At 39.3% G+C, this 15,536-nt stretch overlaps 1 protein-coding gene across 1 annotated transcript in view; it reads left to right on the forward strand.

Annotated features, from left to right (window-relative positions):
- Window positions 1–9,825: 9,825 nt before the first annotated feature.
- Window positions 9,826–15,536, forward strand: part of LOC126183460 (AP-3 complex subunit mu-1) — a 141,365-nt gene continuing 135,654 nt past the window's right edge. The window contains exon 1 of the mRNA XM_049925460.1: window positions 9,826–9,997. Coding sequence (XP_049781417.1) covers window positions 9,963–9,997 — 35 coding nt within the window. The 5' untranslated portion in view covers window positions 9,826–9,962. The remainder of the gene's footprint in view (window positions 9,998–15,536) is intronic.

The following is a 15,536-nucleotide window of genomic DNA, read 5'->3' on the forward strand; positions in this document are numbered from 1 at the left end:
TGCCAACCTAACAGGACCTGCTAACACGCGGGGAACTTATGTCTCTCTGGTCCAGTGCAGTCGCACTCTACTTGGTTGGCTAAACTGCGTCAGTACATTCACAGAACCCACAGCAGACAGACCAAGCATAAGTCAGCAGACGATCTGCATTCACATTTGCAGACTATACTAAGTGTGATAATACAACATAATTCCGAATAATAAATCTTATAGTGATCTTCCCTGAGTGTTGCAAGGGTACCCAGGTGTGTTTTGAGTATATGAATGTTGTATCAAGCCATGTAGTGGCTCACATGGTGCTGTTACATAACCTTCCCCTTCTGAGAAAAAAATGAGCAGTAAGTATCCTTGCTTTGGAAGGGCACATTCAAACATTTTTTTAATCATAGTGTCAAGACTTGACTCATATAAATATAATGACTGAACACTAATTTTAAGTACACAAAATCCTAATCATCTAATATATAGAACATAATATATGGAAATTATTAACTATTAACAAATTATTCTCTGTCAGTGAATATCAACACAATCCTAATGCAGTAACATATTGGTCCATGCCCTTCTGAAACATCATTATGGAAACATACAGCATTTAAGCTGAACACAAGTCATTTCATCTATTACCTCGACCAAGCATTCTGTTTTAAATGTTACATAATTGAGTGCAATTCTGAAATTGTTAACAAAGACATGATCATTTTCTGCATATTAAACATTCGAAATTTCAAGAATCTTTCAATACTCGTGTACAAATACATAATTCTCATAAAACATGTATACAAATCGAGAATCGACTTTTAGGCACTCAAATTATAAATATGTATTCGTAAGTGTGTCCTCCTTTGAAATAATCTGCAAGACAGAGGAAAACGTATAAAATCTTTAAACCTGAAAAATCGAAACACATTACATGAGAAACTCAGCCAAGTACAGTTAATGCAACATTCACAAGCTTATTTTGGCACTTCATAAATATTTCCCTTTTTTTTAATTGACAAACAAATATGATGGAAATTTCTGAGATAGTCACATAAAGTCATTGAAATTCTTTTAAGTTTCATTATTGAACTTCGGATTAATGTGGTAAAGTCATTTCTTTAACATTGGTCCACATTTCTTTACTAAGAAATCAAAAGATCAGTTTGAAAGTAGTATTTCCTTTTCACTACAACAATCACAGATTTTAAGAAATCAGTCTGTGGCATTAACATATGTACATTTCTGAAAAATTACTTAAAGGTAATATGTGTATAAAATCAGATCTGCTGTAAAAGAAACTCACACTCTACATTTGTTAAATACATGGCACTTTCGAGCACTTTTATACACTTCACTATTGGGCTTGGGGTATTCAGAGGACATCCGTCTTGGGCAACTGGGTGGTTATTGGGGGGTGCGGGGGAGGGAAACTTGTTGCACAGGTGTTAGGGACTGTAGCCTGTCCCTCTGTCACGCAGATCAACTCCTTACCTCTGTCCTCTCCCTCATGATTTGGCAGCAGCTCAACAGGACCTGTGGTGCCTCATGTTAACAACCGCATCATGACATGGCGGCACGCATTTCCGCGTCAGGTGAGTGTCGACCTCTGGGGCAGGATGATCTCACCCCAGCTGTCATCGCCTCTTGTTGTGTCACGAGTGCCTGGACCCACCTGGCTGACATCTCATAGTAGTGTGGCCTTATCAAAAAGTGTTGTGCTGACAGCCACTACTCATGACATCAGCCCCTCGGTAGTGTCATTCCCTTTTCTTCTTACCGCAGTCCCACTATGCCCGACTCTGGTGGTGAGTGTGACATGTCTTTTGATTTGGTACTGCAGACACTGTGCGTGTGGGTGTGGTGGTGTTGCTGACAAGTCACAACTGGTGCCATGCCCCTTGCGTGCACCTGCCCTTCTTCTCTCGTTCATCCTGCTGCATCACAACACCTGACTTAGGGTAAGCCAAGCTCGCCTCTTGTGGGTGCTGCAGTCTTCAGTTTTGTATTTGGCAATGGCTGCCAGGCTGTCAGCACATCGCTTTATGGCTCATCTGTATGGACCACCCGTGACCATTTGAAGTTTCTGCACGACTCCCTCAGTTTGGGGGGGGGGGGGGGAGGGGAAGGGCATCGCCTTTCAGTGTGGGTGCTCGACAGGTGTGGGTCAGTACCTCTCGCCACACCCCTCTGCTGCTCGTGCTGCTCGTGCTGCTCTCGTCCACCTGGAGTGGCCACCGCTTCCGCCGGGTGGTGGGAGGAGCCCACATTATCGCCTCTGGTGGTTGGGGGCAACATTCGTCAATCAGGGAATTCCAGACACCGCTAACTGCCTTCACCAGTGGCTTCCACTTTCTCCAGCTGCCAGCTGCTTCTTGACAGGAATTGGTGGTCAGGAGAACACTGTTCTCAATACACTCTCATAATAATTTTCTAACATTTACCTCTTCTCAGTGATTCTTCATATTGTGCCTTGTGGGCATCAACTTTCAAATTATATTTACCATGGTTTGTGATTCAGCTGACTATTACGTAAACAAATTCTCTATCACTAATTTACAATAGTCTCCTTTCTTAACCATTCCCTCAGTAGCTTTACAACAGGGAAAAAAACTTTTTCTTTGCAAAACTTAAAGTATTTTTACTAATGAGAAATAAGAAATAAATTGAACTTTAATTCCATGAATAGTTTATCGATGCTTTGTGTATCGTATCAACACTACTTAGGAAGCTAGAATATCAAGTATGAAAAGAACCCAAATCATTTCTTTACACTCTCATGTCATTCACACCTCAAATTTCACATTCTTTTATACATATACGTAACACACACAGTCAATCTTGACTAACTACACAGGAAGCATCCCTGGTGATGTCAAATTTTCCGCATGCATGACTACTCATTTCAAGCTACTTTCACACTCAATACGTAGAACATGTACAATATTTTTTACCATGCATATTCAATGATTACAGAATATGTCAATGCTACATTAACAAATACAAACACAGAACCACCATTAACCTAAAGTACACTCTTCAATATCTACCATGCAGTCTACAACCTTAATTTATATGGTAATTTACTCCTCTGGCTTCCTTATTTTTGTTTTCCCTTTCCGTGCTCCTGGCACGCTTCATGTGGCGTCTTGCTTCATTCCTCTTCAAGCTGTTGAAGACTTATTGCTACAACATAAGTTATCTGCAGAAAATGTATTATCTTTTTTACTTTTAAATCTTCCTGGTAAATCTTGTTTTTACCCTTTTAACTCTATCGTAGACGACTTACATTGCCTTGTTCACATTATACAACATAATACTTGGGGAACAAAGTCTATGAGTGATATTTAATATACAAGGTAACGCTATTTACCTACATTACATAAATTGTACATTGCTACACTGTTTGCTAGTCTATAAGGGGCTTCACATTGGGCATGTGATGCAGCCGCTCGATTTCTTTGTCCATAGGGTCTGGACTTTGATAGCATTGCAGTGAGGGATGCGGCACACTCGGTAGGGTCCACTATAATGGCTAAGGAATTTTTTGCAGATCCTTTTCCTCTTGTCTGTTAGCTTGTGTGACAAAACCCAAACCCTTTTGTCCAATATAGAAGTCGATTTTTCGTATTGTCTTTTGGCACATCTTCTGGTTTATTTCAGCAGCACGCTTGGTGTTTTTCAAAGCTATGTCTATGATCCCCTTGTGTTGGAGTTGTCTTTCCTTTGGCCATGGTACCACTTATTTGATTCGGTTCAGAGGCTCCTTATTTTCCAATACTAATACCGGTGACAACATCATTGACTCATTCAGCAACTCATTCAGAATTTCTTGGAATGCCTTTATATGCATGTCCCACGTATTGTGCTTGTGGTAACAGTACATCCTACACACCCGCCCTAACTCTCTCATGAAGCGTGCTGCCAGGTTACATGGTGGGTGGAACGAGATAAAGTTCGCCTTCATTTTCTCCACTTTAATATCTGCAGCCCATATTGCAACTGGAGTTGCTGCCTAATGTCCAAAATTACCCATCTGACCAGCCCAATCTCTCGCACGAAATCGTTTACAAATGCCACCGCCACCGTTTCCCCCATTGCTTTCCTCAGCGAAGTAAAGCAGACAAATTTTGATGTTAGCTCCATGGCTACAACAACTTACATGTAGCCACACTTCATCCGAGTTATTGGCCCATACAAGCCCACTGTAGTGACTTCTCACTTTTCCCCAATATTGTAATATCTGAAACCTTACCTGCGAGTTTTTCTAACTCTTCTTTCACCTTCTTTATTTCCTCCCTATTCTGCACTTATACCACTTCTACTTTTCCCTCAAGATCCACAATTGCCCTAGTGTTCGCATCTACCTTTCCTTGAGTTGCTTCGACGGCTTTTATAAATTTGATCATCTTTTTTTCGTTATTACATCTTTCTGTTAATGTTTGGAGTCCCTTTTCTAATTTTTATCCATGTGTTCTCATTTCGACCTGAACTCCTTTCTGCTCTTTCTCGACAGCGCTTAATCTAATACCTACCACTTTAAATTTTTCGCTGACCTCGTTTACAACGTCCTTTCGAAGCTGTTCGAGTAGCGCCTTACTGTCTTCAAATTTCGCATTTACTCCAGTCATGATGCCCTCGAGTTTTGGGTTAAATTTCATATTACTTTCTTCCTGTTTCGTCATACTTTCTTTCATCACCCTGACCAATGAGGCCACCCACGTTAGTCGGGTCTGTGTTAGCCGACGTACTTTGTCTGCTCGTTATTTTCTCGGTTTCGTCTACACTTGTGCGTGGGTCCAAAGTCCTGCTACTGGTCAGGGAGATAGCTTGCACATTTTCTAAGATCAGGACTGCCACAGCACAACTGAAATTGGGGACATTCCTTTTAGTTGTCTCTCTCCACGGCTACCTGATTAATGGTAACTCCCTCTGCACCTGACCTATTTATCCTTGCACCACTCCTTGAGCGAGCACGTGTCTCCATTTTGGATAGTGGGACCACACTTTTGCACAAAGTACCCAATTAACAGAGCTGTGCTGATGGAAAAACAGATTCCCTACCTTGACTACATGAATCACGACCTATTATTTTTTGTAGCCTAGAGCAAGCTATAATTACATGCAACCTAGCATAGTCATCACACACAACCTAACACATTTATTGTCACACGCAATGTAATTTAAAGTTCCCCAAAATATATGAATATAACACACACAAAAAATTGACCCCAGAATCACACAAATAAAATCACAAAGCAATGCAACACAGAATTTGCAACATTGATTATTGACAAATTAGAATTTGACACCTGTGGAAATTTAATCATTTATTAGTACATCTTAGCAATCTCACATCATCACAAAAGTGCTCCTAATTTGAACGATATCCTAGCCTAAAGGGTCACCATTATGCATGATACTTTCTTTTAACAAAGCCTTTGGCAGGCATCATCAACTTGAAAATGGCAACTGTATCTTTTGTGAAAAACGCCTACAACCATTTGCATGAGCAAATATCACTACACAAAATTGCTGCATATTGGTTAACTTTAAGTTTAAAGTTTAAATAACTTAATTGGAATGGTAACAGAAATAAGGCGTTGCTGTGAGACCAATTTAAGAATTTTATATAACAACATTTATTTAATAAAAATCATGAGAATACTCGTTGATCACTCACTTTACTTAATAGTACAATTATATGGAATGCTGGCCCGTCTTCAGTAATACAACATAAAAATAGCAATTTTATCCAACCTGACCATCTCTCCTAACTAAGATGACTATAGGAGTCATCACACAGAGCGTCTATACTCACCAGGGTCTCAGCAGGAAATGCCTAACCGTCTCCCCTCGTCTGGGGTCCACACATGGTGGCCAGAAGGGCTCAAAGAGTCTGCACAGCAGCTATCTGCCAACCTAATGGGACCTGCTAACGTGTGGGGAACTTATATCTCTCTGGTCCAGTGCAGTCGCACTATCCTTTATACAGTGGTTGGCCAAACTGCATCTCCACATTCACAGAACCCACAACACACAGCCCACGCATATGTCTGCAGACGATCTGCATTCACATTTTCAGACTATTCTAAGAGTGATAATATAACATAACACAATAAATCTTATAGTGATCTTCCCTGAGTGTCAGAATAGCATCCACCTATGTTTTGAGTATATGACTGTTGTATCAAGTCATGTATCAGCTCACATAGCGCCGTTACAACTGTTAAGAGACCAGTTTTAACTGATGTCTATTGCGTGCATACAGAAATGTGCATCCATCATATCATTGAAGTCTCCAAGCTACCTGAGGTGTCTAAAAAACAATTCAGTGTCAGCACTCGAACAATTCCTCATCAACACATAATGGAATCCAATTTTCAATCGATATCATATGCATGCTACTTTCGATCCTGCTGTGATGGCAACGGTATCAAACGTCTACAGAGTAAAAGCCTCTTGTCTACGTTGTCCAGATTTCCGTATTTTCTTCATGTAAGGAAGAAATGTTTTGGTGAGCCATATGAGTTGGTCATCACTTATTGCAAAGAAGGGTAGTTTGTCGTTGTTGTGCAAAGTACATATGTGATGCTGCATATATCGAGAATGTCATATCATCTTTGTATTATCTGCATGAACTCCATGGTAGCTTGAAGATTTCCCTGATTGGGATAATATTCACTTGCACCAAAAGTGCAAATTTTAAGAGCAACTACAATGGAGTCTGAAAACAACAGCTTCGCTCGTTTGATATTCACTATCACCAAATTAGTCTGATACACCATCTTCATGATTACATTCCAGCTTGAACACCAGGTTACTTTGTAGTTTGTAGAGAGTTCTAAAATGTTTGCCACTTACATCTCTCCCATCTATTATGAGTGTACTGTCTAGAAATTGAGAGCAAACATATTTGATTTTGTTGCTTTGGTCATAACTTAGAAACAAATAACGATTTTAATCTGAGGGATGCCTCTTCTACTGCAACAATTACGTGTAGCGTTTTTGGATGTATATGAAGCCCATTTAAGTAACAGCAGAAGAAGAATGCCATGAGTAATTGGTATTTAGTTGAGAGCCCTCTGAAAACAAAACATAACAGGCTATTTGTCAACTATTCACCATCCTGTGAGGGTTTGTCATTAAGTTCATCTTTACTGTGGTATTGGTCAGGTTGTCTATCATACATTAATATTGGTTGAATAGACATTTGATAAATAATTAATGAACCCACTTTATCTTTGTCAAAGGAGACTAACTCAATTTCAGTTTTCACTCTCTTTCATATATACTTGGTAATTCCTGTCTGACCACAAGACACACAAACATACTTTTTAAAAGTGGTAGGTCCAAGAATTCCATTCCTCTGGCAAATGTATCACCTGTTGGATACTTTTTCTGCCAGAGAACAGAAATCGTTACAACTTCTTTACTGTACTTGACTTCCTTTTTTAATGCTTTTAGCTGCTTCAGTGGAATTTAGTAGAGCAATACACATTTCGTCAGCTTCTAATTTTTCATTTTTAACTTCGAGTTTTTCTGTTAGTGTTCTATTTTCTGTACACAGCCTTCCTATGATTTTGTTTTTCCTTGCAATGACTCCTGAATAACACTTCCCTGCGTTCCTATTAGAAGAGCAGAAACCCTTACAAGACATGTGCACTTGAATTCCTGCCTCTGCTTCATTTGAAATATGACTGCAATGTCAGCTGCAGTTTCTATTGTAACATGCAGTGTGGGAGAAATGCCTGAGACCACTTTCTTGTGCATCAAAGACAGCGTTAAAGTAATTTCTTTTTCTATGGAGGTTTTCAGTTTCTGCCTGCTTATATGATGGGTATCCAGGGAGCATTGTTGGGATATAACTGGGAAGATGTCTCCCAGTTATGGTATAAATACTAAAGCAACTATCATGAAAATGCTGACTATGTACTACAGATGTTCTGCTAGGCTACTTAATACTGTTTTCCTCTCTTCCCTGTCGTAGTAGAGCCGTACCGACTTTTCATGCAAGTCGTCATTTACTGGAAATTTTTGGACTGAAGAATCGGTCACTTTTGGGTCTTCATTTTTACATAATTGAATGTGGCAATACACCAGTGTTGCTTCTTTTCTGATCAGTCGTTTAATGACTGTATTTGTTAGTATTGTCATGTGGTTCTATATATAGTACATAATTCAAACTCTATTAAATAACTAGAAACATGTAGAGCGTTATATTGTAAGAATACATTTTCATTTGTGTGACTCAAATAGGGAATAAATACCATGATTCTTGACAGACACTATTTTATTCACCTAGCGGGTGGCAAATTGCAACTAGAACGCTTTTTGTCATTGAGTACCTAACCTCTAACTTGAATTTTACAATTAATGCATTTAATGTATGCTTAAAATATTTAATGTTGGATTTTTTGTCAGAAATACGTGTGTTAGGTCCTATGTGCATTTTGTGATAACAGTAATAGTAATTTATATTAAAAATCTATTGGGAAATTTTAAATCAATTGTTACATAAGAATTTGCTTACCAACAAATTTATCACATCTGTTCAAGAGGAAAATTAAACACCCACCAAAAGAATATCACTCATAAGGTTCGCAATATACACAAGAATCATATACTCCTAGCTTTGAACTACAGGGATTTAACATGACATCTATCGGCTGAACTTGAACTACGACAAATGGCAAGAGTAGGAATGCAGATGCCTTAAAGCATCTCACAGACGTCACCAGTGAAACTTATCCCGACATGTTTCAGGTGGACTGTGCGGCTGGTCCCAGTGGAGGTTCGAGTCCTCCCTCGGGCATGGGTGTGTGTTTGTCCATAGGATAATTTAGATTAAGTAGTGTGTAAGCTTAGGGACTGATGACCTTAGCAGTTAAGTCCCATAAGACTTCACACACATTTGAACATGTTTCCAGAATTATGTGGCTCAAAGATGAAGGTGATATCATACTAGAAAATTTCAGGTCGACATCGCTTTTGTCAGTTGCCAGGTACGCCAAGAGGCCTGCACACATTCAATATTTATTGACAATACCAATTTGTTAAACCTTCAATATGTTGAAGCAAACGCGCGCCATCAACATTCTTATCAATGTTGTCAGTTAGCAATGCGATTTTACCATGTTAAGATGTCGGACACTCAAAAGAAATCGTGTGCCGCAATTGTATTATGTGTAACAACAGGGAAGAACGAAAAAGAGGTAATTAGTCAGAAAATTGTTCAAAAAGGGAAGTGACTTCTCGCATTTACTGACTGAAATCAGAATCACTTTCCTATAACTAAAATCAAAACCACGTTTCAGAAAGAGTTCATAGAATGTGTTATGATCAGTCCTGCATCGTACGATAAATTATTAGTGTAGATGCATAACAAAATATAGAAGAAAGTACGTTAACGAGGGATCATTCTTTGTCGAGGAGAGAGTAGGAGTAACTTCGAGAGGCGTCAGATAGGTCACTGAATGCTTGAAGTTATGTTCTGTAATATTAGCAAACAAAATCAGTAAAATTGTTTGGAAACGTATGAAGTAATTATATCTGCTTGAAATTAACGTAACATATTTTTTTACGTTTTATGATCAGTGCAAATTGAATGCTACAAATCGGTTGTGCAGACGGTCATTGCGAACGTGGCCCGCTCAGGCAAACCTGAACGTGTAAAGGGTCATTTAGACAGTCCAGGTCACAGCCTGTCCCCGATGAGGTGCAGCTTGGGTAAATGGCCGGAAAAGATTTATCCGTCACGCTGTCATGTCATATCATAGCTCTGGCACTTATTTTTACGAGATCTTTGCACTATCGCCGACCATTTGTTGATTAATGATGAGGAATATCTTTACACGTGCGTGTATGAAGTTCCGAAAGAGGCGCTTGTTTTGTCAGATGTGTGTGAGTGTGAAAGTTGTGATTGAACGGAGAAACCTTTTATTTATTGTTGAACGTTCATATTTCTATAAAAAATCAACATTATGATTCACAGTTTGTTTATAATAAATTCTTCCGGGTAAGTTATCAGAATACGAAGCAGCTTGGGTGAAGTAGTTGTTTCCTATTAATATGTCACTATACATGTTTATTTAGAGATAAAAACGTGTTTCCGATATTTCACAGTGTTTTAAAATGCTGGTGTGGTGCACGGCTATTGAAGTAGTGCCACAGTATTATTACTTGCTGGATGAGTTACGCTGAACTTGATAACTGAGAATTTGTGTCAAAAATTACTAAAACTGTGTGAGACCAAGAGACTCAAGCGATCATTAGTGGCTATCAAACACTGATCGAGAGATGGTGCATAAAGAGGTGTCAGTTATACCGCTGAGACATAGATCTGTCATTTTGTGTGCAAAATGCTGACACAGTATAGAGTTATGTGGAACTGACGCGACACAAAATACCGATATGCCTTCGTACTTCATTGACAGAGACCTACGTTTATCGAAAAATATTGAATGGCGTTTGTAAATGCGTGATGGCGTGAGAAAAATATTTAACGCAATGCGTGTATGCATGTGTTTAATAATATAGAGGTGCAAATCTCCTCCGAATGGGTGTAGTAGAAGCAAGCAACGCGGTGGGTGTTGACCTTAAGGTATGATGTGATGACGTGCCAGATGTTGTTCAGTGGACTTACATCAGCATTCATATTGTTACTTGGAGGACCATTCATTTATACATCCATATAAACAATCACTTATCCTGGTCTGAAAGTTATTTTTCATCATCTTCGCGTTCGTAAGGAGAACAGTGAAATTTTAGGACTGTAGGTGAACAGCTTTGAGGACCCAACAAGTTTCGTCATTTGTGCACTGTAATAACTTACACAAATTCACATTGTTTTGTTTTTTTTGGGGGGGGGGGGGGAGGGAGTTGAGGATGTAGTCATGTGTGTACCATAGCAAAAATTTAAATTAAACAAATTTGCATTGTTTTTTAAATGAATTTATAGTGTAAGTTATGTTTATCAGATGTATGTAGCACTGTGTGTTCTTGTTGCTTTATAAAGCGTTGGCCATTAGTCATCTAATGCCGAGTTTGACGTACCATGCATTCTGTACACAGCTATTTTGCTCCTCCGTTGTTTTGCCAACTTGTACTTATATGTTGGCATCCAGCAAAGAACTTCATTGTCAGCTGAATCTAATGATATTAGGTGTCTGCTTCATCACATGATACAGTGATGTGACATGCGATGTCACATATGTGCAAACAGAAAGAGACCAGAACAGATACTATTTTTTTGACTGATTTTTGCAGCCTGCTACCTAGGTTAGGTTTTATGGTGATAGTTTGGTATCCAAGTGGTATTGAACATTCCAGCGAATCCCAGTATTCCACTTACTGTCAATTTACCCTGCTCCATTTCACTCACTCTGAACTTGGTTTGCATGTGTCTCCTAGTAGTTCCAAATATCCACATCACTAGAGGCCTTTCTGTTTGTGGATGATTTTGACATCTCTCACTGTCATATAGCTACGTTAAAATTGATAATACACACTGATTGAACTTTCTGTTTGAAAAGCTTAATTTGAAAACTCTGTTTAGTGTACCAGACATTCCAGGGTATTTTTACTCTTGTGTTTATTTCTTTCTTTTGCTGTACCTCTCATTGTGTTCCCTGTACATTATTTCAATCTTATTGTTGTTGGTTTTCAGGCTTACTTTCACACTTGCTCTGTTAAGTTCTTCCATTTACTGTTTACTATCTGCATCAGAAGGAGACACTAAAATATCATCAAAATAAAGGTGATTCAGATATGTTTCATTAACTGTAATCCATCTTCATTTAACCAATATAAGGATCTGGAAACTTTCTCTAGTGTACAAGAAAATAGTTTTGGTGAAATGGCAGCTTGTTACTAACTCTTGTGATTCTAAATTTCCCACTATTCTGATGAGGCGTGTAAGTTGATTTAATAACTTGTTTCACAAGGAAAATTTGTGAAGATTTGTTGAAACTGGGTGAAAAGTTTGTTTGGAATAAGAATACCAGAAAAAGTGGTGCCCTAATTCATACGTGTTGCTTTGTTTTATACTTTTGTTCACTTGTAAGTGGTCTGTAGCCTCTAAAGCCATGTCATTCCTTTACGCGATTAAAATTTGATGTGTTTTTTCATGTATTTCGGTATGGTTTCAGTGAATATCTTGTACATAACAGAGACATCTCTACGGTGTATAGTTTCTTAGGTTGGTGTGTGGTGATAGCGTCCCACTCCTATCAGTATCTTGCATATGGTGACGGGTTGATTTGTACTGTAGCCCAAAAACTAGGTTACGTTCAGTGATATCAGTGTGTGAGATAGCAAAGCCAATTGATGTGGATACCAAATGAAGATTGTAGTAACAAATCTATGTGTAACCTAGCCTTAGGTCAGTCTCGTGTGTTTAACAGACATTTCATTTTATTGGCTAACACTGCAAGTAAATTCATAGTCCTTCAAGTTGTAACTTTGCCACTTTCCAAATGATTCATTGCTTTGAGTGTAGTGATGGCCTATTGAGGCCTGTAACTCAGTGTGTGGAAGATGTAGTTCAGGCTGGAGTAAGCTTTGGGGGTGTCTTTGTACCATAACTTGGGTCTACAGATACAGGTTACTGTGAACATGAACTGCGGTGACTAAAAGTTCATGTATAGTGTCGGTAATTTTCCCATTGTCTGTTGCCGTTTGTAACAATTCACGCAATGAATCATGGGAAGTCAACATGATGAATTGTGAATTAGATATAGGTAGCCAATGAGGTCCTCATTCGTAATGTTGGATTCATAAATAAAGTTAGCTGTTATTTTTTCTAGGTAGGCTAGTTATAATTTAACCAAGTCTCCGGAATTTTTGGCACAATGGGAAATATGATACAAATAGGTATTTTCAAGGAAGAATGTATGTCACATGAATTGATTGTGGCAATCATGTTGAGATTAGTTAACTTTGCCAACATAGGCCTCAAGCTATGCTACAGGTAAGTCTGCTGGCATGGGTAGCTTTCTTCACATTCATTGGCTTTGTCAGCTCATAACTAGATTGTCACATTACAACCTAACTTAGGACTCAGACTTGAGTACAGGTCAGCCTGTCAGAAGATTTCTCGCCCCCCCCCCCCCCCCCAACCCCTCCCAGTCTCCAAAGAAATACAGAAATCAGTAAGCAACCTTAAAATTTATAATAATCAGATCACTAAAAGTTATTCTGGTGTTCTCCACATTGAAAACAGATGTAATCAATTCATATCTACTGTCGAAGTAAGACGCTAGATTCAGCAATTGTCATTGGCTACCATATACTACCACCAGATTGGCCGCAACTGACATCAACAAATCACCAGAATCAGCATGCAGCACTATAGCCACCATGATATTTATTTGAACAATCCTAGTGGCCAAGTGTTGCCCTTTCTTCTACATCTTATAGTGAATACTGGTATGATGTCTTGCTCCTGTCTTCCCAAATAACAGCTGCCCCATTCATTCTGCTGCAAGCATATGTTCCTGGTTTTACAGACCAGTCGCACACCTTATTGCACCTCAAATGGCCAAATAACACAGTCTAAACCTCGTGGAAAATGTCTGTGACTATTTGTAGCAGTAGGCGAACTTTAGCAGTCAACGTACCTGCAGTTCAATAACTTTTTGGGATTTAATTGTCAATTTGTGACTTCAGCTGGATATTGCTTACCTGAAGAAAGTTGTGGCCTCTCCCCGTCACTGAGTTGAGGCCATTACCAAGGGTGGGGGTGGTGTTATCTGGTATTAAGGTGATATAACTAGGCCTAGTTGTTTTTGTCTGGTGTGCTTACATCACCTATAAAAATTGCAAGCATGTGTGGTATGTAACTCTTTACTATTTCTTGAGTCTTGGCTGTCTCCTTACTGTTTGTTCATACAGTGCAGGCATTCACAGCTAATGTGTACAGCTTTAGTGATTCTTCTTTATAGCCTCAGTAGGTGGCTTCCAGAGGAGGAGGTTAAAGTGCCAAATTGTAGTTGTGGTGACAGACTGGTCTGTAGCACAGCCTGGTGTTTAGGTTAGGTTGGGAAGTGACAATTTGGTTGAGAGTTGGCGAAGCTGACGAATGTGAGAATAGAAAATCAGCTTGTGGTAACAAACTTATGAAACCTAATGTTTACACCTGTGCCATACTGAAAAATGTGGGGTGGGGTTGCGATATGTAACTTTTACCCAGGAGGTGATGAAATATTAGGCATAGCAACATGCATTTGACAGTAGCGTAATGCCCACAAAGCCAGAATCGCCAAGGATGTATTTGCAACACTGTTCCAGTTTTGAAGAAATATCTTACTCTACAAACTTCTTGCAAGTTCATTTCATATTATTTTTTCTCTAGCATAACTGTTCCTATTAAAACAACATTTCTCTAGCTGCCCATTCTTTCTTTGCATCTCAAATGGAATTATTGAACCCACCAACATGACTCATCTGATTCGACCCATATTATCAAAGTGGTGGACATAAATGACTCATTTGAATCCAATATGTCTATAATATGCAGAAAAAAAGAATTGTAGTTATTGTAATAACATCACGTTTAATCTACAGTGGCTGACAAAAAATGTTAACCCCAGAAGGGGAGGAGGATACAAAATGAAACTTAGTGGGTTTAGAGGGTATACAATGTTCAGCTATTCCAAAATAGTCAAATTTACACAGAACATGGCAGTATGAGCCCATCTATCAGTATGACATTGCCTCCTCTGTTGAGTGGATGCATGCATGTACTTGGTTTTAGTAGGGTGTCATAAAGCTGTTGTATTCTCTCGTGAGGCAAGCGGACTCACAACTGTTGTCACTGGTCCCTGATATCCTGAATACTGCCACTAGCATGGAGCTGATGCCAGAGCAGGTCCCACACATTATCCATTGGTGACAGAACTGGGAATGTTGCTGGCCACACGAGTACCTCAACATCATGGAGACAGTTCACAGAAACATGTACCATGTTTGAACGAGTACTATCCTATTGAACAATGATGCTATGATACTGTCTCATGAAAACTAGCTTAGAAGGATGTATTTGATGTATTGTCAAGAGTTCACTCAATCATTTAATATTTCCCACCACTCGAAACACAGCCGTATGTGTTATGATGTTAACGGCTGCTGCTAGTCTCCAGCCAATGGTGCGGGACGACATATAATGTTACAGTGAGTCCGTTACTTGTTCTTCGATGGCAGATGCAGATGTGAAGGGATTATAAGGTGCTTGGTGCACAATATGGTGATCTACCCTTGTGGTGGTTAGATGTGGTTGATCGGAATGTGGAGGACGAGTATGTGTGGCCTCATGTTCCCATGTGCTCTACCATCAGACCACTGTCACATCTGAATGCCCCACAAATCTGGATATTGCTAGATTTGATCAGCAAACCAAATGTAGACCCACAGTGAGGCCCCTTTCAAACTGTCAGATGCTAATAACGTCATCTCACATGAGTATGTGGGATCTCCTTTTTCTTCAGTGATTGCTCAGCATGTGACATTGTTCAAACCCATTATGTACCCCAGTGGGCCTGATAAAAATACTAAACATG

Source organism: Schistocerca cancellata, chromosome 4 (genome assembly GCF_023864275.1).
Source record: "Schistocerca cancellata isolate TAMUIC-IGC-003103 chromosome 4, iqSchCanc2.1, whole genome shotgun sequence".
NCBI classification, from domain to species: Eukaryota; Metazoa; Arthropoda; class Insecta; order Orthoptera; family Acrididae; genus Schistocerca; species Schistocerca cancellata.